A 26,928-nucleotide genomic window follows, 5' to 3' on the forward strand; every position below is an offset into this window, starting at 1 on the left:
TGCAAGATGATGTAAGCTAAGACACTTGGCTAGATCATGAAGAAACAAAGCTTAATCAAGACCCATGTGTCATGATGAGTAAGCATAGTAACTTGATTTTACTATGTGGTAAATCTTAAGGCAAGCATTATGAATACCCCTTTCCCCCTTCCATTTGTGTGTTTGGATGGCCAAGAAAGGAAGAGCAAGAGGGGTACAAAATTTTGGAGAGAAAAAGGAGAAGAAGAAAAGCATCAAGTCTTAGGCAAATCCACATTTCAAAACAAGGTAAGATCATGGTTTTTAGTATAGTTTAAGTTGCTCTATGTCTTGCAGAGCTTGGCTGTGATTTTGATGAGATTTGGAAGCATGATACCCTAAGATGATATGCTGTCCAATTGTGTTTAAACCATGGAAAGGACTGATTAATGTTAGACTAATGATTAAGAGGAAGAAAAGAGTAAGAATCAAGTGGTTTTGTGATGAAATTGAAAAGAATCTAACTTATCCTAATTTCATGAGAATTTTAACCATACTTAGGGATAATACTAGGGTTGGATTTCGATGATTTTGATGCTTCCAATGTGTTTAGAATGAAAAATTGTGTGGGGTAAATGTGAGAAAGTAACTTTGAAATATTAGAATTGAAAATAGAATTTTTGCCTAAAACCCTATATGTTTTGGCCAAGGCTTGTTTATGGGGAAGGAGTTAGATTTGATTTGATTTGAGCTTGGAAATGGATTCTAAATGCAAAATTATGCTAGAATAGTATGTGAAATTAATTTTAGAAAGATTGAAATTAAAACTCAAAAGTTAAGGTTAAAGGGTTAAAGTATGTTAAAGTGAGCAAAGTAGGAATGTTAGTTGTCACTATGGCTCTAATGAATAAATCACAATGATGTGTTGATGTTTTTAGGGCCATGAGACATTAAGAAAGAGAAATGGAAAGGTTGATCAAGCAATCTTGATGGTTGGAAGCAAAAGAAAATAAGAGGAAAAGCATAGAGTTATAAGATAGTGAACTTACTTTTATTGTATATTTGATGTTTATGCTTGTGTGTGTTGATATGTATGATGTTGTTTTGATAATGATATGAAGTATGAGTGGTTGAATGATGCTCTGTTTCTTGTATGTTCCATGGCTATGTGTGTATGAAACATTGAGTATGTGAGCATGTTATTAGATGAGTATGAATTCATGTAAAGCAAACATGTCATGCGCCAAGCATCTATATTGCATACATAATAGGTAATGTTTGCTATTGAGATTCTCCCAAATCTCATCCTCCCTTAACCCACCATAATAGGTATGATGTGTAAGAAAAAAGGAATGCATGGTGAGGAACAAAGAAAGAAGAAAAGAACTTGAGAAATGTTTTATGTTATGTATCCCCTTATGTGATGTATGATAAGAACAATACCATTGATGTTATGTAATGATGAATGAAGAGAATAGTATGTAAAATTGAGCATGAAGAGGTATGAGAATGATGTTTGAAATGTGGGAATGGTTGCGTGCATGATTGAGTTTAATTGTAGCATGTTGATTGCAATAAAGGGATAAACTTTCCCATAATGAGTAATAAATTTGAGACAGAGCAAAAGTAAAGTAAACGAGTAAATCTACCCATCAAATTTGATGAGCTATTAGCACATATCCTAAACTTTAAAATAAGTTGTAAATGGCTTAAAATGAATGCTCGTGCTAAGATATATGATTGCTCAAAGTTAGAGCAGAGAATATAAAAATGTACTATTTGACCAAATGAACAATACAACTTTATGCATAATTTTGGAATGAGTGAGTATGGAAATGAACCAATGAGTATTTTTTTCCTATAGAGAATAGAAATAGCTTTAAATTGGAGACTTGAATCACCTCAATATAATTTTTTATAATTAGTTATGAATTTTTAAAATTGGATAAAAAAATCTGGAATTTTCTATTAAATAGTAGCTCGAGAATAAAATTTTGAATGTTTAATCCATGGACTTATTTTGTGATCCACTTGAATTGTAACACTTCCGGATGCTTATCAAATGGGATAAATAGAAGGATGTTTCAATATATACACAAAAAATTACATTTAAGGGAGTATATAACTAATGGTTAGGGTTTATTTATATAGTTAAAAGTTTACGCCAGTTCATTATTAAGCTTTAAAATTAATGGATTATATGTATATCAGTATAGGGTTCAAAGTTCAGGATGCGAAATTTAGTTTTTTTTTTTTTTTAACTATGGTGATTTATGTGAAAATTTTATTTACATTGGGTTAAATGATTTTTTATTATAAAATTAATTAAAATTGATAAAAAGTAAAACGATCCAATTAGCCTTATTTAGGCACCAAACATTGGAGACAACTAGACCATTGACAACACCTAACTTGACCAGCCGTTTCTTTTCTCACCCCCCCCCAATGCTCCTTTTTGACATTTTAAAATTATCATAAGAATAATTTAGATGGATACGAAACTTCCTCCCATTTAAAATATAAGTCAACCTTCTAAAAAAAAATTTTGGTTCATGCTATAAGACATTTGTCTAGCCCAAAAAAAACAAAAGAAAACTATAAGTCATTTGAAGAATAATTATTAACTATATATCAAGTTCGCCAATGTAAATAATGCTATGTCCCATTTATTATTTTTAATTCTTAATAGGGATAAAGTTAAAAATTCTTTTCAATTGAAAAAATATTGAATAAGTTAATTATTCTTTTTTATTTAAGTGGCTAACAATATATTTTCTACTGGCTGAGTACTTTTTTTCAATGATGATATTTTTCTTTAAAAAATTTTTTTATTCTACCTAGTATGATCCAATGCATTGCTAATATGATGGTGCTTACGAGGCACGATGGGATCATTTCAGTTTGGTCCCAATAAAGAAGGGACAAGATGGGATTTCCATCTTGTGTCCCATTCCCATCGTGCCTTAGGACGAGATGAAATGTCCCATTTATTTTTTTCCTCCTTGAATCACTGCAATTCTGGGATTGTTTTTTTTTTCCTTCTTATATTGTAATTTTTTTTAGAGAAAATTCCAGAAAAAACTCTTGGAATATAGAAAATTCCAGATTGGGTCCTGGAATTTTGAAAATGACAGAAAAGGTCAATGAACTAATCTGTCATTTGCAAAATCAAGAGGAATTGACAACTTTACCCTCATTTGTATTCACTACAATGATTTAAGGAATCACTATAAGAGTTTAGGCGTTACTTAGATTTGTGTAGAGAATAACTACTCACTTTTGTTATTAACTACAAGGCACCTGACTACGAAAAAGTAAGTAGTTATTCTCTAAACAAATCTAGGTAACGCTTAAACCATTATAGTGATTCCTTAAATCATTGCAGTGAATACAAATGAGGGTAAAGTTGTCAACTCCTCTTGATTTTGCAAATAACAAATTGAGTCATTGACCCTTTTTGTCATTTTCAAAATTCTAGGACTCAATTTGGAATTTCCTATATTCCAATAGCTTTTTTTGGTATTTTCCCTTTTTTTTTAAACCCCCTAGCTGAACTTACAACAACATTATCCTACACAAGAGACTATGATTTTATACAGGACTATTTAGTAGGACGAAGTTGGATATTCTTATTAATTCCCAAGTTTCTTTTAATGTGTGGAGCTCTTGAATCTGAATTCCTTGTCCATTTTTCTGGCAACAAATTAAATGATTAAGATAGCATACTAAACAAATAAAATTAAATGATGAGAGCATGCTCTTTGGAATTGACTTACTTGAGTTTTTGGTCAAAAAAAATGAACAAAAGAAAGAAGGTTACTTTACGCCACGAGTCCACGACAATCATTTGTATCTTATTTTAAGGTTATTATCATTCTTAGTAATATAATGTTATTTGGAGGAAGAAAAACATTGCACTTCGTAATATATATATAAATAAAGACACACATATATCTCTAATTTTGCTGCTGCCCAAGAGATCAAACATGCTATTTGGTTCTTATGCCATATGGCTTTCTCTCACAATTTGAAAAGTGCTCCTTCAGCCCCAACTATCCCTGTTGTGATATCTAATTGTGCTATTGATTCTAATGGTTGGACTATAATCCTAGATAAAATCGAAATTAGAAGCAAAGCCATAATCTTTCATTCAAGGATTGTTAATTCTCCATTCCTCTTTTCTATTAATTAATCAATCACCATGGATTTTGGCTTCCATCAAGCAACTAGCGCTGATTGGTAACTCAGTAGAAAGAGCAACTAGAATCATCATTCAAGATATCGTTGTTTTTTGTAAAATATTTTCTAGTTTAGTTGTAGTTGTTAATCCTTTGTCATCTTCTTCTTCTTTTTTTTTTTTTTTTTTTGCTAATTTTACCTTTTGCCGTTCTTCTTTATCATGTACACAAACGTTTTTCTTGTTAATATCGTTTGATCTTTCATATGAAAAAATTGCATAGTAAATTTTGAAGAGTTCTTTACATCACAACTTAGATGTGATTGTGTGCCTTATACAGTATTACCTCCGATCCTTAATATAAAAGTTAGTTGACTAATTTGAATAGATTAAACAAATTAGTTAAGTTAGTTATTTGTAATAAATGAGTATTGTCTTCTTTAAAATATTTTTGCTAATCATGTGTATTAGTTAGAACTGCCATTTGATGAAACATATAACATGTGTAACTATTACAAGGGTTACCTTGAAAAAAGTGAATAAATATGAGAGACAAAGTGAATTAGGATCTTATATTCAAGACTAAATTGAATGTTAAACTAACTTTTATATTAAGAATCAGAGTTACTGTTTAAAGTTAGTAGCAATATTGATGCGGTATAAATTATATAAATAATATGATTTTCTATACACACACACTCTAATTTTTTCTGTATAAAATATGAGTTACTTTCAACCACCGGGTCAAAGACTAAGAATATCTATTAGTTATTAAATCAGTTTTAAATTGAATAAAATTTTGGGCTTTAGCTGTATGAAAATTTATCTCACTTTTTCCATTTCTCATTATCTAATATATACCATTAATGAGTAGGAATAAATTTGAAAAATTGGTCGTTTAGATGACTTATATAGAAGGCGTAATATTGTCAAATTTATAATGGAGATATAAACTTAAGTCGTAAACTCATAAGCGTTTAGTTCATGAATAGATAACTAATAAAAATATATAATTAAATAAAATTGAATCACAAACTCAAATTTAAGCAAATTAATGATAGAAATGTAAACTAAATTCGAATTATAAACCTTGTAAGAATTTACTTTATCAATAAATAACTATTAAAAATACATAATTAAATAATTAGATATAAAAATAACAAAAATTTTATTTAGACATATTTCAAGTACAAATAATTGAAATTAAAATAAAAAATTATACAAAATTCATAATTAAAGACACTAATCATAATCAAATCTAAAATATTAGCACTAGTTTAAGAACAAATTAATACTATTTTGTAAGTTAGAAATGTTAAAATAGTAAATTCAGTACATAATTTGTGAGCTCAACTTATTAAAGAGCAAGCAAACATGATTTTATAAGGTAAAAATATGAAAGCATTAAATTTAAAAAGTCAACTTGTGACTTTTACAACGCATCTTATATTTTGAAGAGGAGACAACAGACATAGGGTAAAAATATAAATACAAATATTCATTTTATATTTTATTTATCTGCATATGCCCCTTTTTTTTCCTAGGTGCCTATTTTGTATGGGCTTTTAGTTTAATGTTTCTATTCAGCGGGTGTGGTTATTGGCAAGAACTTATTGAATCCATCGTTTGGGCTCATAATAAATTAAAGGTTGCTCCTGCTACTCAGCCAAGAGCCTTGAGCATTGTATAGGGACGTGTTGTAGGAGTAACTCATTACCTTCTGGGTGGAATTCCCACACCCTGAAGGATTAGGCCTACTTTTTACAGGTCAGTGGAATCTTTACGCTTAAAACCCTGATTCCAGTAGTCATTTATTTGAAACCCCCCAAGGAGCAGGAACTGCCATTCTAACACTTCTCGGGGGATTCCATCCGCAAATGCAAAGTTTATGGCTGACTTGATATTGCTAATCATCATTTAGCTATTGCATTTATTTTTCTTGTTGCTGGTCATATGTATAGAACTAACTTCGGGGTTGGACATAGTATAAAAGATCTTTTAGAAGCACATATTCCTCCGAGGGGTAGATTAGGCAGTGGACATAAGGGTCTTTTGGGTGTATTGACCGCATCCTTTGGTGTAACTAGTTATTCCTTATCTTGGGACCAAATAGGTTATTGGGCAGTCAATTAAGGGCAAGGTTCAAACGAGGAAAGGCTTATGGTGGATACCTAGGCACCCAGAGACGAGGAAGGGTGTAGTAAGCGATGAAATGCTTCATGAAGGTATCCCTAATGGATTGAAGACCATATCAACGGGTCTTCCATCTTGCAAGTAAGGCATATCTTGTATAGACAAGATTTTGAAAACGATACCTTTATTTCCATGTCTTCCAACAACTTTATCACCTACTTTGATTTCACATTTTTGTGAAATATATACACAAATCATTTCTGGATTATAACTAGAACCCCTTTTTTTATGGATCCATCTCACATCAATAACTCGACCCCTACCACCTATAGGTAGTTTTAGACAAGTTTCCTTTGAGGTGGATACCTGGTGCCAAGTATAGCTCATAATAATGATCGAGTGACATTGCTTCTTCAGCCGAACCAAGGAATCCCTTAAATATGATTCAAAATGGATCCTGTTCTATTCATTGATCAAGATTTCTCTACAAAAATATGAATCAGAGTTTAAAGAAGGGCAAGGAGCCCTCGACCCGCAGTAGATAGAGGAGGATTTATTCAACCACATAGTTTGAGCTCCTAGAATATGGCGCCCTTGGGGCCTTCTATTTGATTGTACCAAAAGGCCCAATGAATTGGGATTTCCTTATTGTGCCAAGTCATTTTGGGGCAAGCGAATCATTTATGATGAAGAGGATGAGCTTCAAGAGAATGATTCAGAGTTTTTGCAGAGTGGAACCATGTAGTACCAGACATGAGATAGATCTTCCAAAGACCAAGGCTTTTTCCGAATAACCAATTTATTTGGGACCCTGGGGATCCACTCTTTTTCCTATTCAAAGATTAGCCTTTTGTCTCTGTGTTTTCCTATCGAGAATTCTTTGCAGATGAAGAGATGTCAAGGGAGCTTCTTACTTCCCAAACAGATCCTTCTACATCTATGCTAAACGTTGGTTTATCAAGAATACGCAAGAAAAGCATTTCGAATTGTTGATTCATCACCAAAGATGGCTTAGAACCAATAGCATTATGTTATATAGGAACAGATTTGATAAACACTGATAACTCTCAGATAAAGTATTAGAATGGAAAAATCCATTATCTTTGTTCCAACCACCGCGCAAGTCCCCTACAGAGGATAGGCTGGTTCGCTTAAAGAGAATCTTTTTTTATGATCAAACTCCATCATGTCCTGCATGAACAGGCTCTGTAAGATCCAGTAAAATAAGTGATGTGGTATAATACGGATTATGTCTTATATTTCACTTAACTTAATATAGTATGCCCTTCTCCACATATTGTTTTTTAATAAAAAGGAAAATAGTAAGGTAAAGCCATTCTATTCCGACAAAATACCCATACCCAAGTTCCATAGCTTTAGGCCCGCTATCTCGATCATGATTTTCCTACCCCCAGAGGGAAAGGTCCTTCCTTTTTTGGCCGGTTGTGGGCGAGGAGGGATTCGAACCCCCGACACTGTGGTTTATAGCCACGTGCTCTAATCCTCGAGCTACAGGCCCTACCCTATCTCCACTGGATCTATTTCCCAGAGTATCCTAAAAAAGGGAATATATATTAATTTTGATTAATTATTAATATCTTTTGGAGAGTTTTTTTAGTTTCTATATCTTATAGTTATTTTCATACAAACTGAAAATCAAGATGAGATAAGATATAAGTAAAAATTTTGATTTGTTAATGTTTTGAACTCTTCAATAGAAAATTGACCTAATTTTTGTTTTGGAATTGGCTTTTTTGAATTAAAATTCTTTAATGTTTCGGTTTTTGAAATTGAAATGCAATATTTCTTTCCAAAGTATAAGAGCACTACACTTAGATTTATTAGATTTGTTGCTAAAATCGCTATTAAACCCGAAACTCCCGGCTGATTGCTAGTAACCCAAAGAAAGGAAAGAATCGGTTATATTTTCATATGATATCATCTCCTCTTATAGATAGACTAATTATCCTTTTATGATTTCTATTTTTTATCGATTTTTTATTAATCATTAATCTATTACTATTATCTAATATTAATATAAATCTAATATAATAATTTAGAATTCGATTTCTATATGCATTCCTAATTTTGGGCCTAATTCTTCTTCTGATGATTGATTTAACCTCTGATAAAAAAGATATACCTTGGTTATATTTTATCTCTTCAACAAGTTCAGTAATGAGCATAACGGCCTTATTGTTCTGATGGAGAGAAGGACCTATGATAGAACTTGGGTGTGGGTATTTTTTCGAAATGGAATGGCCTTACCTTACTGTTTTCTTTTTATTAAAAAAAAAAAAAATGCGGAGAAGGGCATAATAAATATAGTATGCCCTTCTCCGCATATAGTTGAAAGTACCAGAAATTCCTAGAGGCATACCATCTGAAAATCTTCCTTGACCAATTGGATAGATCAAGAAAACAGCAGTAGTAGCTGCAACAGGAGCTGAATATGCAACAGTAATCCAAGGGCCCATACCCAAACAAAAACTAAGTTCCCACTCACGACCCATGTAACAAGCGACACCAAGTTAGAAGTGTAGAACAATTAGTTCATAAGGACCGCCATTGTATAACCTATGAGATTTCTTATTTTATCTGCAACAATACCGAAATGGGTTCTTTATAAGAAAGAATTACTTCTACGAAAGAAGGGTCCATAACTTCTATTCAAGCAGTTTATGTACCTGTAGACGATTTGATCGATCCTGCTCCTGCCACAATATTTGCCCATTTAGATGCTACTACCGTACTATCAAGAGGATTAGCTGCCAAAGGTATCTATCCAGCAATAGATCCTTTATATTCAACATCAACTAATATTTTTTCTAGTTACTTTTATCTGTCAGAAAAAAAATCGAATGAATTTGCTATTATTTAATATTAATTAATATTAATATTAATATTGTATTGGTATTGAATTTCATAGATTAATAGATTTTTTATTTAACCCATTCATAATAATATGAGTAAGACCTTAATTATTCTATCTGTTTTAACTTTAATTACTTTGTCTAATCTATAAAAGAACGTACAGCTATTCAAGGAATATCTGGAAATTTGTTCAAGGAGTTAGAAGTTATAATAAATTGAAAGATTTTGATTCTTTCAAACTGCCGCTTATCCTTTTTTTATTACAAATATCAACAATATCTCTATTCTCTCTTCAAATATGAATACTACCGCTAGAGTTTTATGAAATAAAATAAAAAATATATACATTTCTATAAGAAATCTATAAGAAATTAATATTAGAATATTGTATTAGAATATTCTCTAAATATATTATTAGAATATTCTATAAATATATTAAAATATATTCTTATATTCTTATATTCTAATAATTAATAATAACTAAATAGAATTTATTATTTATTATATTATTATATAGATAGATAAATATATAATATAATTTATTATTTTATATACAATACAATTTGATTACTTATTGATTACTTATACAATTTGATTACAATTTTATAGATATAGATAGATATAGAATCTAGAATTCCTATTTCTTTGAATTTTGAATTACCCCTAATAGAGTATTGACCCATAGGCCTTCTACCTCCACGCGGCATTACTCCGTCAGGCTTTCGCCCATTGAGGAAAATTCTCTACTGCTGCCTCCTGTAGGAGTCTAGGCCGTGTCTTAGTCTTAGTGTGGTTGATCATCCTCTCAGACTAGCTACTGATCATCGCCTTGGTAAGCTATTGCCTCACCAACTAGCTAATCAGACGCGAGCCCCTCCTAGGACAAATTCCTCCTTTTGCTCCTTAGCCTATGGGGTATTAACAGCCATTTCTAGCTGTTGTTCCCCTCCCAAGGGCAGGTTCTTACGTGTTACTCACCCATCCGCTGTTGGAAATGCCACTTCCTATCTGACTTGCGAATTTGATTGGGAAGTTCAATGGTAAAAAGAAGGAGATTCATTAGCTCGTTATTTAGTATGAATTGGCGAAATGGTAGAATCCATAAAAATTATTCAACAGGCTCTGGAAGGAATTTCGGGGGGACCATATGAGAATTTAGAAATCCGCTGCTTTGATAGAGAAAAGGATCCAGAATGGAATGATTTTGAATATCAATTCACTAGTAAAAAGCTGTCCTGACTTTTGAATTACCGAAACAAGAACTTTATGTGGGAGTTGAAGCCCCAAAGGGAGAATTAGGAATTTTTCTAATAGGGGATCAGAATGGTTTTCCTTAGAGATGGAAAATTTGTCTCCCGGGTTTTATCAATTTGCAAATTCTTCCTCAACTAGTTAAAAGAATAAAATTGGCTGATATTATCATTATGGGAGAAGTTGATCATTGAAATGATAATTGATACAACAGAAATACAAGATATCAATTCTTTTTCCAAATTAGAATCTTTAAAAGAGGTCTATGGAATTATATGGATACTTGTCCCTATTTTGACTCTTGTAATGGGAATCACAGGAGAGTTTTTCTGTTGTGAAGAGAGACATCTTTCTTTGCATCATTTCAAGAAAAGTTGATAAACTAGATGGATACATAAAAGATATTCTTTCTTTTGCATCACTTTGACATGTATGAAAAAAGAATTGTGACATTTCATTTCTTACAGCATTTTCAAATTGATCATTTTTGATATATCGCAAAGGATGATGGAATCATTTATAATTGAAAATAATCCTTAGAAGAGGTTTTTCCAACCAAAAGATATCTTTCTTCTCTCTTTCATCGATTTTGTACAAATTCTCTCTTTCCTTCGAGATCGAGATGTATGGATCCAGGGGTCTATGTGTCTATATAGATCCTGTTCATGGATTAACGAAAATGTGCAAAAGCTCTATTTGCCTCTGCCATTCTATGAGTCTCTTCCGTTTTGCATATGGCATCGCCACTCCTTTTGGCATTACCCTTCAATTCGAAACTTAATTTGAAAGCCCTATTTCAACCCGGACATTTTCGGGATACTCCTAATAACCAACGAATGGCAAGTGCTTTTCCTTGTGTGGATCCTGTTTTAATGGGAACTTGATGAGTCGATCCGTCTACATGTCTTGCTTTTACTGCTATATCGGGAGTTATTCCAAGTATTGCTTGACGTAAAACAGATAGTGGATTTGTTTATGTCTTTTGTTGAATCTTTTTCATGGCTCGATAGATAATTTGATAAGCCAATGATTTTTTTCCGTGTTCAACAATTCGATGAAAGATCTTGTATCTATGTTGAATTGGTGGATACATGTACCAATCAAATGAATTTCATTAGGATGAGGATCAATTCAATTAGAATCGATTTTGAAATAATTCATTACATTGTTATTTAGAAAATCCAATATCAAAAAACCCATTTTACCTATACTATACTCACTAGGTAAATCCAATTTGTTGTTCCTTAAGGAGTTGCTATGCAGATAAAACATAACTATATACATATATTCTAATTTCATATAATCATATAACATATAATAAGTATATGCAGTAATAAATATATGCACTAGACTCATAGTGGATCTAAATAATTAAGTCATAATTTGTTGGTTCATTGTATTATTAACTGTTTCTTTTCTTTATTTTTGGTGCAAGGAACTTATCATGAATCCATTGATTTCTGCCACTTCGGTTGTTGCTGCTAGGTTTGCTGTCAGGGTTGCTTCTATTGGACTTAGGGTTGGTAAAGGTACTGCTACAAGTCAAGCTGTAGAAGGGATCACGAGACAACCCGAGGTAGAATAGAGGAACCTTTTATTATGTTATATCATCAGGGTAATGATCCATCAACCCGCAAGTTCTTTTTATGAGGCACAAACAGGAGAATTTATCCTGGAAGTGGAAGAACTACTGAAACTGCGCAAAACTATCACAAGGGTTTATGTACAACGAACGGGCAAACCTTTATGGGTTGTATCTGAAGACATGGAAAGGGATGTTTTTATGTCAGCAGCAGAAGCCCAAGCTCATGGAATTGTTGATCTTGTAGCGGTTGAATAAAAAATTAGCAGTATAGGCACCTCATTTCTTAACCAACTCGCCCGCATAGAAAGTGAGTTCCTTTTATGTGGATCATTATTATCAGTAGCTCTTTTAGTCATTACATTTTGAAAAGTCATAATAAGAAAGATTGGTAAGAACAATAATCTTTTTTTTTAATGAGTCATTTTCTTTTGCTGAGATCAAATACATGAACGAAAGAAATAATGTTTCACGAAACACTTCTTTTCCTTCTTATAGAAATTATTACAAGTCTCAATTTATTCAACAATTGGATCGCTGGAGTTATCGTATTATTAGTCTAGGTTTTATCTTTTTAACCATAGGTATTCTTTCGGGAACAGTATGGGTTAATGAGGCTTGGGGATCATATTGGAATTGGGATCCAAAGGAAACTTGGATGTTTATTACTTGGACCATATTCGCGATTTATTTACATACCAGTAAAAAGAAAAGATTGGAAGGTGTAAATTCTTCAATAGTGACCTCTATTCTTGATTTGTTCTAAGAACTCCCCCAATTTGAATTCATAATTGGAAGTTCCTACGACATAATCGATCGATGACTCCTAAAAAAAGAAAGGGGAAATATTTAATTATATTAATTTCAATTAAATATGAAATTAATATAATTAAATATTTAGATATTAATTAAACTTTTAAACTATAAACATATAAACTAATTATTAATTATTATTAATTAAAATAACAAAATTTGAATTCAAATTCAAAAATGAAAAAAGAAAATCTTACTATACTCTATACTAATTAAGACTCTATACTAATTAAGATAAAGATATTAATCAAAACAACCAATCCGAAATGTCACAAAATCCCCCGCCCTTCGGGGATGCCCTCAGTGCCGAGGAACATGTACTAGGGTGTATGTGCGACTTGTTTTGATCATGGACTAAGACAAAACAGAGGAAACAAATTATTCCAGTATCAGTGATCGGTTAGGATAGAATGGAAAAATTCCATTCACTATCTTAAACTTAAAAAAAAAAGAATATATTAATAATAATATATATCCTTTGTATTATGTATCAAATTTATGGTTTCTGTTGGTGCAAATCCAATCACCTCGATTTGCAATTTCAGATGGTAAAGACTTCCCCATTGATAGCAAATGCTTATCCATTAAGCAAGGCAAATTCTCTTGAATTCTCAAAACTTCTATCGCTCCATCCCCGCAGGGGCAGAGAACCCATTGCTGTCTCGGTTATGCTACCGGAGGCTCTGGGGAAGTCAGAATAGGAGAGCACTCATCTTGAGGTGGGCTTACTACTTATATGCTTTCAGCAGTTATCCGCTCCGCACTTAGCTACCTAGCATTTATCGTTTCAACTCATCAGGATAGAGATAGGAAAAAGAGAGATTTTCGTCGTTTGTGGATCAATTGAATAAACGTAGTAATTCGTGAGATTCAAGAAAAGGTATACTATAGTTATAGTAGATTAATGTACAAGAGGCAGTTGCTTCTTAATCGTAAAATACTTTCACAAATAGCTATATTAAATAAGAATTGTCTTTATATGATTTCTAATGAGATCATAAAATAAAAATTCTTCAAAGACAGAACTCCAGGAGGGGGGAAACCTTTTGCCGCTCAAACCGTAGTAGGAAATGCTATTTGGACAGTAGCGGATCAAGGTATGCAACGAGCAGAAGTCATGATAAAAGGTGCCAAAAGAAAAAAAATTATCTAATACTTGATATCTGGCTACTAATTGTGAAATTGCGCTGCTATGTCAAAAGAAGGATAGCTATATTGATTCGGTATACTCTAAAGACACCCTTGATACAATATTGACGATCTAACAAAGATGGAATTTAAGTAAATTTCTACTTACTGATCTCATCTTTTATGGAATCGATCCCCCTTTGACTGTACGAGAATATGTGGAGCTCGACATGTCTGGAAGCACAGGAGAACGTTCTTTTACTGATATTATTACTAGTATTCAATACTGGGTTATTCATAGCATTACTATTGTAACATCCCAACTTTTGGGCCTAGAAGTACCAGAAATAGCCTGAATTGGATAGGCTACTAGACCTTTTTTTAGCAGAAGTCCCAAAGATGAGAAAGGAAGTCAAAGTAGTTTTAGGGACTAAACTGCAAAGTAAAAGTTTTCAGGGGCTCAAGTATAATCAAGTTAGAGGCTCTAGTAAAGTCTTGAAGGCTCAGAGAGAGAAAAGAGGCTAGATACAGGCCAAATGTTAAGTTAGAAACCTCAAAGAGAGGATTATATGAAGCTACTAAAGTCTAAGCAGTGACTAAACCGTAAATTCAGAAAGTTATGACCAATAGGGGTAAAAATAGAAGAGTATACAGAGAATTCCAAGAAAATGGAAAATAATATTCTAAGGCTCTCCTGTGAAGAGAAAAGACAAAAATACCCATGAGGTAGCTTAAATGGAATTTTTGAGGTTGTGGCCGATAAAAAGTATACCGTTTGAGGTAATTATTTGAAATAGCAAGATACCGAAAAAATGTACACAAAAATGTGGTTAAATGGTTGAAAGGTTGTACTAGTTTATAAAATTAGTCCCGTAACCAAAAGGCTAATGGAGTGGCTTTAATAAGTTAAAAAGCTGATTATGCCGATAAAAAGGTATTTTAGTAAATGAATTTTTATGCAAGGCTTAAAGGAAGTGTTATAGCCTAATAAAATTCGTAGATACTCTCTATAATTAAAGAGAATTTATGAAGTAGACAGAATAATTTTCTGAACTCTGGAAGGTCATAAAGAAAGTCGGAGAAACGGGGGCCAAGTAAATTCGAAGGAAACTTAAGGATTAAGTTTTGATCCAATGGCTAGGATCTAATCTCCCTTCTCCTCCACCACATTTGTGACACTTGGCATCTTCTAGAAGAATGAGGTAAGGATGATGTAAGAAGATGATGCAATGATGATGTAAAAGTTAACTTGAAGTTCTAAGATTGCCCTTACTCTTTCTATTAGCCACCAATGGCATTTTAGTCCATTCAAGCCAAATTTTTGGATGTAAATAGAGCCTCCTCCCCTTATATTTTTTGTCAACATGAGTTTAAGAGGGGAAACTCTGCCAAAATTTAGAGAGAAAAACGTAGGGGTGAAGGCCAAGAAGAAGGAACAAGATTCAAGCTTCAAGATCAAAGTATGTGATGGTTATAGCATCTGACTTGATGCCTATTTCGACTAAGTTACCCTTTATATCTGATTCTAAAATTTGGCATGATCAAAGTACACTCTATAAGCTTTAATTCATGGGTAGAACACTTCATTTGGATATGTGTACGATTTATGGTGATTTTTCAAAGTTAGGGTTGGAAATCTAGAAACAATGTTTAACCTTTGGAAGAGTGTCGAATTCTGGTACTGTTCAGCATAGAATTGGTTCCTGAAACTATTTTTCTTTTAAAGAGAACTTAAGGAGCTTTCAGTAAGACTTAAAACCACTTAGTTTTGATTTTTTTAGAATTAATTATGAATTTTCAAAGTTGAGCAAAAAATCTGGAATTTCTGCGTGAACAGTACCCGTGAAGCAAAATTTTCAGATTTGATCTTCTTGAATCTAAGGCCATCTCAAGTGGTTCTAATTGACAAGAAATGGATTTTAAGGATGGGAAATGATGAGATTTATATTAGACCAAGAGAAAGGGTTGAGGTTCAAGAAAGCTAGTCTTGAACTTTATGTAATCTAGTGGTCCTAATAGATTGTGTGATCATTATGACTATGTTTAGGACCTTAGAACATCCAAGAGGATTTTTGGTGATGTTAACCGAATGCCCACATGGTTGGAAAGTCAAAGGAGTTAAAGGAAAAGCAAAAGGAAAGCTTGAGGTGCAAAGTAGTGAACTTTACCTATTGTCATTGTTTGATGTTGTATGCTTGTGTGTTGCTGTGTACATGTTATTTGAATGTTATTGTGACATGTTTTAGCTACTGTAATTGCTCTTCATGATGAGTAGATTATGTCTCCATGGCCATGCATCAAGAAGTTAGCTTTGAGCATGCTAATATGTCACTAATTAACAAGAGATTAAACAAGTTACGTGTAGTGCATTAGCATTCATCTAACATGATTAATATGGCATTGTTTGCTACTGAGATTCTCCCGAATCTCACCCCTCCCTAACCAACCATTTAGGTCAATCATCAATGGGCAATAATGGCATGAGAAGCAAGGAGAAGAAAGTGGAGACTTGTTCATGTTAATGAATGATATTATAATTCAATGTGTAATTCTCCTATTATGTAATTTATGTTATGTATGCCTATGATGCCATGTAATTAATTATAATATTTATGGCATAAATGAAAGTGTATGAGCATGAATGGGAAAGAGTAAGCCCATGTTATGTATGCCAAAGAAATAAAAAGAATTAAAGTAAAAAGATGTTAAGAGATAAAACGTAGGTCCTAGAGCAATGAGTTTGTAGCTCCAGTTTGGCCTATCAAACGAATGAGTTAAGTCACAAGATTTGGCAGACTAATAGTACACATCTCAAGATTTAAAATGAGAGGTAAATCATCTCAATTGGATGTGTACATAAGGAGATATGCATTTTCAAAGTTGAGGCATAGAATCTAAAAGTTTCAGGTTTTACGAAATAAACAGTAATATTTATTGATTAAACTGTACAAATTAAACAAGGATAAGTCCAATTGGATATTTTTTCCTTAAAGAGAATCAAAATAGCTTTTCATAAAATTTTAGAAGACCTCAATACGATTTTTATGGAATTAGTTATGAATTTTTGAATTTAGACCTGTAATCTAAAACTTAAACAGTAAATAGTAACCTAAGTAATTATGTTGAAATTTTAAATCCATAGGCTTGTGTCATGATCTACTTGAACCATAACACTTACGAATGTGTGCTCTGAGGGGTTAAAGATAGGGTGTTTCAACTATACGCTCCCTATTCATTACGGGTTGGTTATTTGTCAGCACGGGTTTAGCTTACGATGTATTTGGAAGCCCTTGTCCTAACGAGTATTTTACAGAGAGCCGACAAGGAATTCCATTAATAACTGGCCGTTTTGATCATTTGGAACAACTCGATGAATTTAGTAGATCTTTTTAGGAGGCCCCAATGACCATAGATAGAACCTATCCTATTTTTATAGTATGATGGTTGGCTGTTCACGGAAAATTTCATTATTGCCAGTATTGACATGTAGAATGGGACTCTATCTTTATTCTCGTTTGGTTAATCTATTTTTCAAAAGATCTATCAGACTATCATGGAGTGAATGATTTGATCAATTCCTATTCAATTCTTTCTTCAACTTGGAATAGATTCACATCTTTTATTTGTCATATAAATATTAAAAAATAGAAGTGCTTTCACCGTTGGTGTTCTTTTCAATCTCTATACATTTCACTGCTCCACCGAAAATTCCCTCTACCCTTACTGTACTCCAGCTTGGTAGTTTCCACCGGTCTAGTCTAGGTTTGAGCCCTGGGATTTGATGGCAAAATTAAAAAGCCACCTACAGATGCTTTACACCCAATCATTCCGGATAACATTTGCATCCTCTATCTTACCGCGGCTACTCGCATAGAGTTAGTCGATACTTATTCCCCAGATACTGTCATTCCTTCTCTAGGAAAAAAGTTAACGACCTGTAGGCCTTCTACCTCCATGCGGCATTGCTCTGTCAAGCTTTTGCCCATTGCAGAAAATTCCTCATTGTTGCCTTCCTAATGCCGGAAGGTCAAGGAAGTTGGTGACCTGATGATAGGGGAGCCAGCGACCGATGCCCCAGTGAATGGCAGCTGTAACTATAACAGTCCTAAGGTGGTGAAATTCAACTAATCTCATCTTTTATGGAATCGATCCCCCCTTTGACTGTACAAGAATATGTGGAGCTCGACATGTCTGGAAGCACAGAAGAACGTTCTTTTACTATATTATTACCAGTATTCGATGCTGGGTTATTCATAGCATTACTATACCCTCTCTATTCATTGTGGGTTGGTTATTTGTTAGCACGGGTTTAATTTACGATGTATTTGGAAGCCCTCGTCCCAACGAGTATTTTACAGAGAGCTGACAAGGAATTTTATAACTTTGAGATGCATTTTATTTGTAAGAAAGAGAATATTAAATTAAATTAATATTTAATTGTCAACCCAAATAATAATAATTCAAATTAAAATGAGTTAAAATATAAATAAATGATGAAAACGATGTCCTTATCTTTAAAATGAAAAATTTAATGTAAAATTATTAATTAATAAATAATGCTCACATTTTTATTCAACTATTTATAATATTTAGCATTATTTGGACCAAATTTAATACAATATGTCCGGCAAAAAAAATTCGATACAATATGATTTTATTCTTTTTAATTTTTTTTTGGAAAAACACTATGATGTTTTTATCCACAAAAATATTTGAATCGTCAATTTTTTTAAAGGTAATTGGGTTACTTTTACTTAATATTTAGTCAATGTGTGTGTGTGTTTTTTTTTAAACCCAACCACGACTACTAATAATGCTCACACATTTTAGTTTCAAGATTGTTGATTGAATAAAAATTCGACTAATTCTCATTGTGATACAAACTACCTTCCTTCAAAATAGGATTTACATTAAAGAAAGAAGAATGAAAGACAGAAGAAAAGGAGATGGAAAAAAAAAAATTATAGGCAATTTTATATTCTTGGAGCCTTGGAACGGACTGAGCAATAGCCAGGGGTGGCGTTAACAAATTCCGAACAATTAATCGAATATATCATTCCGGCGCCAAACACGCAAACAGAACAATCATCATTGGCGCGTAGATCCACAACGTGACAACGTAACAAAATAAAAATAAAATTATATCCTTGTTTATTACTCAGATTTGCTGGGAAATTCCGCTTGCCATTTTGACCTAAGAGTTTCGCTGTAATTTTCTGCCCAATTGGTCGCCGGCTGTGTCTTTTTCATTATTGGCTTCAATCTGATCCTCTGATATATAGTATACAATAATATATTGTTTCCCCAGCCCAGTAGGTTTCTTTGGGAAGGAAGCGATTCTTACTGGCGGCGTTTGCATGAGATAGAGATATAGGATTATTTAAACTCAGAGTAAGCCAAAAAAGGCATAGTGTTGCAGAGACTTGTCAGATAAAGGTCTTGTATTTTTTGTTCTCCTTCCTAGTTTCTTTTGGCTTATAATTTCTGGGCTCCATTTTCTTTCCTCTTCTTGATGGTTTCTTTCTTTCGTTCTTGTGGATTTTTTTTAGGTTCAATTTAGAAAGTCAATGATTTTGTTTTGCGTGTGCTTCTGACAAAGCGAGTCTTGTTTCTAGTGGGGTGAGAATGATATTGTCTGTTATTGTGATAAATTCTAAGCGTACTGTTGTTTCCTGTTTGTGGGATCATGGAAATGTGCTGGAATTTTTTCTTCATGATTGTCCTTTGTGATAATCATATCCTGCTTCCTTCACCTAATCACTTTACACAAGTTTCATGGCTGTCTGTTAATAATGATGCGCAGTTGAAGTTGATCAAATGATTTAGTTTTTTCTGTTTATCGACGTGTTCAAGCTTTGTTCAAGCTTTTATGCTTTTTTCTTTTGTTTTTCAGATTTTCACTGGGAAAGCCCAAATCCTAATTTCTGTCCACTCGAATCTATGGAAGCCTTATATCGCTGGTGGGGGATTGTTCGTATTTAATATGTAAGTAGTTGAACCGCTTAAATGATATGGTCCAGTTATTGATGTTTCCCATCTAAGATTTTTCTTGGTTGAAATTGATTTTTCTTTCTTACTTTTTTCTCTTCCTTTCTTCCTTTATTTTGTTGTAGATATGCTTTTTCTTACTTTTCTTTCATGGTCATTTGATACCTTGACTAAAACATCATGGAAATCATTCCAGAAAAGCTGAAGGTGTTGGAGCTTCGGCGGCCGGAGATTCAACATCCACAATCAGTTAATCCCCTTGGGGTAACCCAGGAGATGTAACACAGGTTGGCTCTTATTTCTTTCATTGGGTTGGGATCACTAGTCTGATTGCTTCTTTACTTTGTGGAATGAATGGATTAAATGGATTATCATGTTGGGGTTATCTGGAATTATGGACCACCCTTTCCTTTTTAAATGATCTCTGTTATTTGGTGTAGGCTAATTCATTTCTGTTCTCGAAAGTGCTCGAGTTCCGTTGTTTAAGCCTAATTTTAATTATAACAAAAATGGAATCGAGACAAAAAACACCGAGTGTGATGGCCCAATTGATGGGTCTTGATAAAGAGCCTTCCCAGCTTCATGTCAAAGAAAAACAAAGAGTGCTCTCTGAGAAGTATCTGCAAAAAGTTGCTTCTATTGGTTTCAGAAGGAAACGTTTGCCTCATCAGAATAATTCCTCGAGAATGAGCAGTGATGAAAACGAAGAATGTGGAGAAGTTTTAAGAGCATTCAAGTCAATAAAGAGAGACGAGAGCCATGAGTTGTCGTCAGAAAACAGAAAGGAAAGCCTGCATTTGTTTGAACCAAGGATTATTGGTTTGGAACAGCAGCTTTTCAAGGGTGAGACGCTGATTTATCCCGTCGGTGCCTTTGATATTGAAAAAAGTGTGAAGCATGCAGGGAGGACTTCTGAAAATGGAAATCTGCAAATGCTTGATGAAATTGATAGCGACCTGCAAAGAAATGTGAATAGAGAAACAAGATTGTATGAAATGTTAAAGTTTTCCAGATCTCAACTTGAATCAAAGGGTCGAATTTTCCCTTCAAGGATCGTTGTTTTGAAACCCAGTGACGGAAAGGGAGAGAGCAGTTTAAAATGCTTCTCCTTACCTTCTTCTGGATATTATCCTTTGGTTAATGGGATGCTCAAGAAATTTTCTAGTCATGAAAGTTCAAAATCGTTTCCTGGAATCAAAAAAAGAAAGAAATTATCTGATCACGTGGAATCTATTGACCAGAGCCCCACAGCTTTTAGCAAAATTTCAGATGAAGTTTCTAGTCAAACAGGAGATGCTTCAAGCAGAGTTATAGATATGAGTTCAGATTCATTTTTCAGAAAGAATGAAACTTGTCTTAGAAGTTCTGAAATTCTGAAACCTGTCAGTTACGATGATCCAAGGACTGAGACTAAGGATATAGTTCATAAATATTGGGGTTTGAGCAAGGATGCATGCCTGAATTCTTCACTGCAGGAGTCAAAGAAGCAAAATACCAACGTGAAAGATTTTTCAATACATACGACCCATTGGTCTTATCCTGAGAAATCCAAGTCTCTTCTTTCTTATAGTTTCAATAGTAACTGTAAAGAAGAGAGTCTTGTTAGACTGCATAAGTTGAAGAAAAAATTCTTTGGGGTTAACTTGTCAGAGCAGAAACCAAAACTTCCCGAAATGTCACCATCTCAGCCTTCTTTTTCTTACAGTGACAGTCAGATCATACATCAGGCATCCATAATCAAAGATGAAGCGAGTAGGCTTATACATGACAATATTTCTAAGGAAAATGTTGCATCTCATAATTCATCAGTTTATGGTCAAGTGGCTGATGAAAGGACTGATGCCGTTGGAAGGCCCCTTGGAAATCCAAGAATTCAGGTGTCTGAAACAAGAGCTTGCATTTTGTTGGAGGATAGTGATTCTTCTAGTCACACTTCATATGCTTCAATTCAACGGGTAATCAATTTTAATCAGAATTATTAAGTTTATTTCTTGTTTCAAACTTTTTTGTTTTTTGCAACTCAATTGGTCAGTTTAGAATTTTAATGGTAGAGTTAGGTACAGGAAGGACTGTGGTGTTTTTGCTGATATGATTGTATCGTCAAATCAAATTAGGATCAGAATTTGCATCTTTTTATGTAAACACACTTGAATGATCCACAAAAATTATGTTGAATTAGATTTACTGTTCTGGGGCTAGTTTGTGTTTAATTGGATCCTCTGCGGATAAGCAAATTGTAGGATAGTACAATAGAATTGGTTTGAGGAATTCAGATCATGAGAGTTATGTGTCTTGAAAGTTATATTATTTAATAAACTTCGACCTTGAGTATGAGGGTGTTCTGGAGGTGTCAGAAAATCGAGTTTCATCTGTTCAACCTTGGCAGCGTTGGCAACTCTCAAGGGATATTCTTTGCAGTCCTATAAAGATGGAAAAACAAAAATTAGATATAATGAAAGACACATAAATTGAGGACAAGACTCTCATTATAAAAGATAAAAATGTGCAATGTTAGTGTCAAGTTTACTGGGTGGCAATCCACATATAGCCGAGCCAAACTGAGAGAACAGAGTCACGTTTGTACAACAATACTTATTGTAATAATCTGGTAGAGAGAAAATAAATGTGGTTTTATATTTTTTTTGTTGAAAAAACAGATGTGGTTTTATTTTTCTCGTTTTGTTCCTCTTTTGCATTTCATTTGATATGCAGAGAATATTATTATCTGTACTGAAGAAAATTTTGCTCTAAGTCCCCTGACTTAACTAAATCTGGGCGGTAAAGTGAATAATAGCTTCAGTTCTGATGATACATCAGTGAGTTTGTTTATTTTACCCTCAATGTTTAGATTTGATGATTATTATCGTCGTTTTCGTTGTCATCATCAACATGATCATTTTTTTTTGTAGGTGTATTTTGTCTGATATGTTAAGCTATAATTTTCTCTCCGTGTTTTTGCCCGTTTCTAATATGGATTCATTATGATGAAGAACATTATGCTATATACTAAGGAGCCACATAAACTTATAGCTAATGAAAAGTACGTTTGCAAGTTCATAACTAGATTTTATTGCGATTTTGTTTTATTTTTGGAATTTTTAATTATTTTTTTGGATAAAGAAATTAATCAAGCTTCAGAATACTTCTGATCTTTTGCATTTTATCTGAATGATGTTTAATCACAAGTCCCAAAATGTAGATAGGAATGTACTCAAGAATGTACATGGAACAGTCCTAGTTGTTGCAATGCCTTTGATTTAAGATTTTACTTCCTGTTATGCAAAGTTGTCATTCTTCTCATGTAATGACCATAAGATTTGTTTAACACTGCAATAATATCTTGAATTCTCCGCAGTCATTTTGAACGGGATTATTAGTTTGAGATTACTGTTACATTCACGAAATTCTCTGTTTATGTATGGTTTACTGATGTCATTTTGCTCCACCACACAATTTTAAAATTACAGGAAGAATCAGAATTCCTCCAAGAAGATGATTCTGTTTATTTAGTTTGCTCTGACGTAAAGACGGATTCTGTTGGTAGCTTTGATGAGGCACATGAACCTAGTCCAATCTCAGTTTTGGAGCCCCCATTTGGAGAAGACGTTTCATTTGGTTCTGACAGCTTGAAGTTTGCTGGTGATGATTTATATGGTATATAACAAGCATTTAAAAAAAAAAAACAGACATTTGGTGATGACAAGCATTAATAATTATATAAATCGCTAGCAACCTTGAAAATCATTTTGGTCCCTGACAGATCGTTACACTTCCATTTTGGTTACACCAATATCGGAAAGAATAATTTAAAATTCCAGTTTCATGGCTTCTTTTGAAATTTCCAGGGCTGTGTCTTTTAGAAATTCTAGATCAATGTCCCTAGGATGCTACATTTTCATGTACTCATATTAGGGTGATTATTGTATTGATTATTTAATAAATAAATGTCATGCATGTATCTGTTCCGGTTGTATGCCTATTAATGCCCAAGTACAAGATGATGTCATACAAGCAAGCAAATTGTAAGTAAAAGTGAGCTTGGTGATACGTAGAAGACTCGAAGTGAAGGCCTATCGATCTGTCAGGGACCAAAAAAGGATTTTCCTACACATGCTATTTTAGCTTTTAATATTTTAGTATAATTACAACAAATGCATCATTATTTTTGAAACCAGATTCCCCAGAAATGGACAACGAAGGACTAGGTTTCAGTGTTTCCAGTGATGAAGATTGTTTGGAAAGATCTGCGGGAGACTTGGAAGAGAAGCAAGATTTTGTAGGATTTTTGAGAGCCGAAGAAAGTAGGGAGTTTTCGTATGTTGTGGAGGTCTTGACTGAGGCGGGCCTCTCTAATACAAACCTCTACACAGATTTCTGTACATGGCACTCTCTACAATGCCCTATTAGCCGTTCTATATTTGAAAACCTTGAAATGAAGTTTGGCAAGCAGTCATATTGGAAGAGATCAGACAGGATGCTTCTCTTTGATCGTATTAATCTATCACTATTGGAGATTCTCCAGCCATGTATGTGTATTCCAGCATGGGAAAAGCCGGTATCGAGATGGTTGAATGCTGAGCCAAGCTATGACATGATGGAGGAACAGCTGTGGGAATTGCTCGTTGCACAAGAAAAGGAAGCTAAGAAGGATTCAGCAGATAAGATGCATGTAGAGGGAAACAGTTGGATAGAATTACGTTATGATATCGAAGATATTGTTAGACAGGTAGTTCAGTTCCTAATGGAGGAGCTTGAAGAAGAGACAATTAGCTTCTAGAGTTTTTGAAACTAAGGATTTGCATTTTTTTTTCATGTAAGGGATAAGAATTTGCATTTGCATCCGCAAGAATTTTACATGTATATAGCAAGATTTCGAGGGAATGACGAGTTTTTTTTTTGAGTTAGGGTGTAGGTGTGGTCTCCGCTGTTGAGTTATTTTTTGTTTAGGATCCAAGTATAGGCTTTTGTTGAGTTACTCATTCATGAGGAGAAACATTCATTTTGTATGAAGGGAAAAAAAGCAAAAAAAGAAAAACAAAGAAAGAATACCTTGGCATGAACTCCGGATCTATCTGATACTATCAAGTCATGTTTCTATATTGTGCAAGTTATGTCATGGCAATGGAATGTGATTTTCTTTTTGGTCTTTTGTTGTTGATGTTTCTTTTTCAATCCCTTAAACGTAATTTCTTTTCTTGTGGCTATGGTTTATGGGTTTCAAAAGAACACCTCACTCAATGATTCTCCTTATTGAAAGGGTGAAAACTTCTCGAAGATAATCATCAGAGTGAGAAATAGCATAAGCAAGTTTGGCAGCTCCGGAAAATTGCAGAGTTTCAGATCTGATATGTGATGGGAAATGGATGGTACCTCTTACCGAGCTTGGCTTTCTAGTTGTGAGATTCAAGCCATTAGGTATGTTCCCATTTGTACTACAACAACGAACTAAAAACTGTTCTCACCTAGACTCCAGAGGCAATCTCTCGAAACACTTTTTTAAACCTCCTCGCACATTAGACATGCGTTCACTATCAAAAAAAAAAAAAGTCAGTAACAACCCTGTAAGTTAGCTTTGTGCCTAAAAAATATATTTAAATATATTTATATGATACTAAATAATTTTGTGATACCATTTCAAAATATAACTAAATAATTTTGTGATACCATTTCAAAATATAACATGAGTAACGTAATTTAATATTTATTTTTTTATTAATTTATTCTTTAAAAACAAAAATAATAAGAACTGAAAACTTATTATAAAATTTATCAATAATTTTTTAAAAATTATACAATCAGTTTAAAATCAAAATAAATTTCACAGTAAGAAAAACAAATATACTATGTAATAGGTCTAAGGAAAAAAGACACTAAAATACCTTAAGACATACTAAAGGACAAATTAGGGTGGGTAAATTTCAAAATTTCAAATCAAACCCTTTGTACTACTTTGAAATTTTGAAATGTTGTAAAATGACAGCATTGCCCTTACTCCTGATGGCTACTTTTATATAGCTATTGACTACTCTAATTTAACTATTAACTATTTTTATTTTCAAAGTTTTGTTGACTACTTTTGTATAACTATTGATTACACAAGAGTAGTAAATTGTTGGAAATTGTGCCTTAGGGGCCAATCATTCTGTTTTGAACATTGTTAATTTATGAATTTATTAATTAAGTTATCATATTATTGCATGTTTACTGTGAGATATCCTTGGATAACTCATGGTTTATCCTAAATGTCCCTGGTCGGTCATCTATGTGGGAGCAAAGATGAATAAGACAGTATGACTTTAAAGATATATAGAGATATAAATTAAAGTCATAGGCACATGTAAGAGTACAAGGTGTTTGGACCGACCCGCTATGAGAGAGCTGCAGGGTTAAGTCATAAGCTTCTCTCATATAAAAACCACGTCACTATGCCCTTTGACCTGAGATCATCATGGATTCCTACATGAGAAACGCTTAGCTTTGACCTAGTCAAAAAGTCACTTTTGACCGAGTGATCATAAAGACTATGTTCAGGCTTAGTGGTTTTTCATGCGGAGGAATGTGAATGGTCAAGATGGAATTTGTCCCTCACATTCGTAGAGAGACATTACTGGGCCCTTCGATGAGTGAGTCTGAGAAATGTATGGCCATACTATAACGGAAAGGTAGTCCGTTTCTATACTCAGACTACTCAGGGATCGAGAAAGTAACGGCCATGAATAGGAGGATGACGTTCTCCATGCCTCATCCATGACAAAATGTCGTGTGTGACAAAAGGGACGTGATATGGTTGTATGAAAGGTTGCATCGTCAATGATTCTCATATGTTTGGGTAGTCGTGATGTCTTGCTAGAGACCGCTTACGACTTGTGAGTCATTATAGTTAATGGCCACTGCCAACTTCATATGGGCCTACAGGGTCGCACACAAAATAGCCCAACACGAGTTATGATGTCCAGATTCATTGAATCTAAGATATGTCCAGATTCAATGAATAAATAGGGTGGACGTGTATATATATATATAT

The 26,928-nt window shown here is 33.5% G+C and overlaps 1 protein-coding gene across 1 annotated transcript; it reads left to right on the plus strand.

Moving 5' to 3' along the window:
* The first annotated feature begins 19,065 nt into the window (after nucleotides 1-19,065).
* Nucleotides 19,066-25,053, plus strand: LOC114756710 (uncharacterized). Its single transcript, XM_028945646.1, has 6 exons — nucleotides 19,066-19,352; nucleotides 19,810-19,901; nucleotides 20,101-20,191; nucleotides 20,345-21,859; nucleotides 23,372-23,558; nucleotides 24,080-25,053. Exons 4-6 carry the CDS (start codon nucleotides 20,414-20,416, stop codon nucleotides 24,679-24,681), a joined length of 2,235 nt encoding a protein of 744 aa, XP_028801479.1. The 5' UTR covers nucleotides 19,066-19,352; nucleotides 19,810-19,901; nucleotides 20,101-20,191; nucleotides 20,345-20,413; the 3' UTR covers nucleotides 24,682-25,053.
* Nucleotides 25,054-26,928: the final 1,875 nt, after the last annotated feature.

This window comes from Neltuma alba, unplaced genomic scaffold, assembly GCF_004799145.2.
Source record: "Neltuma alba isolate B1F8T4 unplaced genomic scaffold, ASM479914v2 tig00010457_pilon, whole genome shotgun sequence".
NCBI classification, from domain to species: Eukaryota; Viridiplantae; Streptophyta; class Magnoliopsida; order Fabales; family Fabaceae; genus Neltuma; species Neltuma alba.

What these genes read in the sequence shown, in the direction of transcription:
- LOC114756710 (XM_028945646.1), top strand. Translation starts at nt 20,414, where the DNA reads ATGGAATCGAGACAAAAAACACCGAGTGTGATGGCCCAATTGATGGGT. An exon ending in CATATGCTTCAATTCAACGG is followed by an intron (nt 21,860 to 23,371) that starts GTAATCAATTTT and finishes TTAAAATTACAG; the next exon opens with GAAGAATCAGAATTCCTCCA. An exon ending in TGCTGGTGATGATTTATATG is followed by an intron (nt 23,559 to 24,079) that starts GTATATAACAAG and finishes TTTTGAAACCAG; the next exon opens with ATTCCCCAGAAATGGACAAC.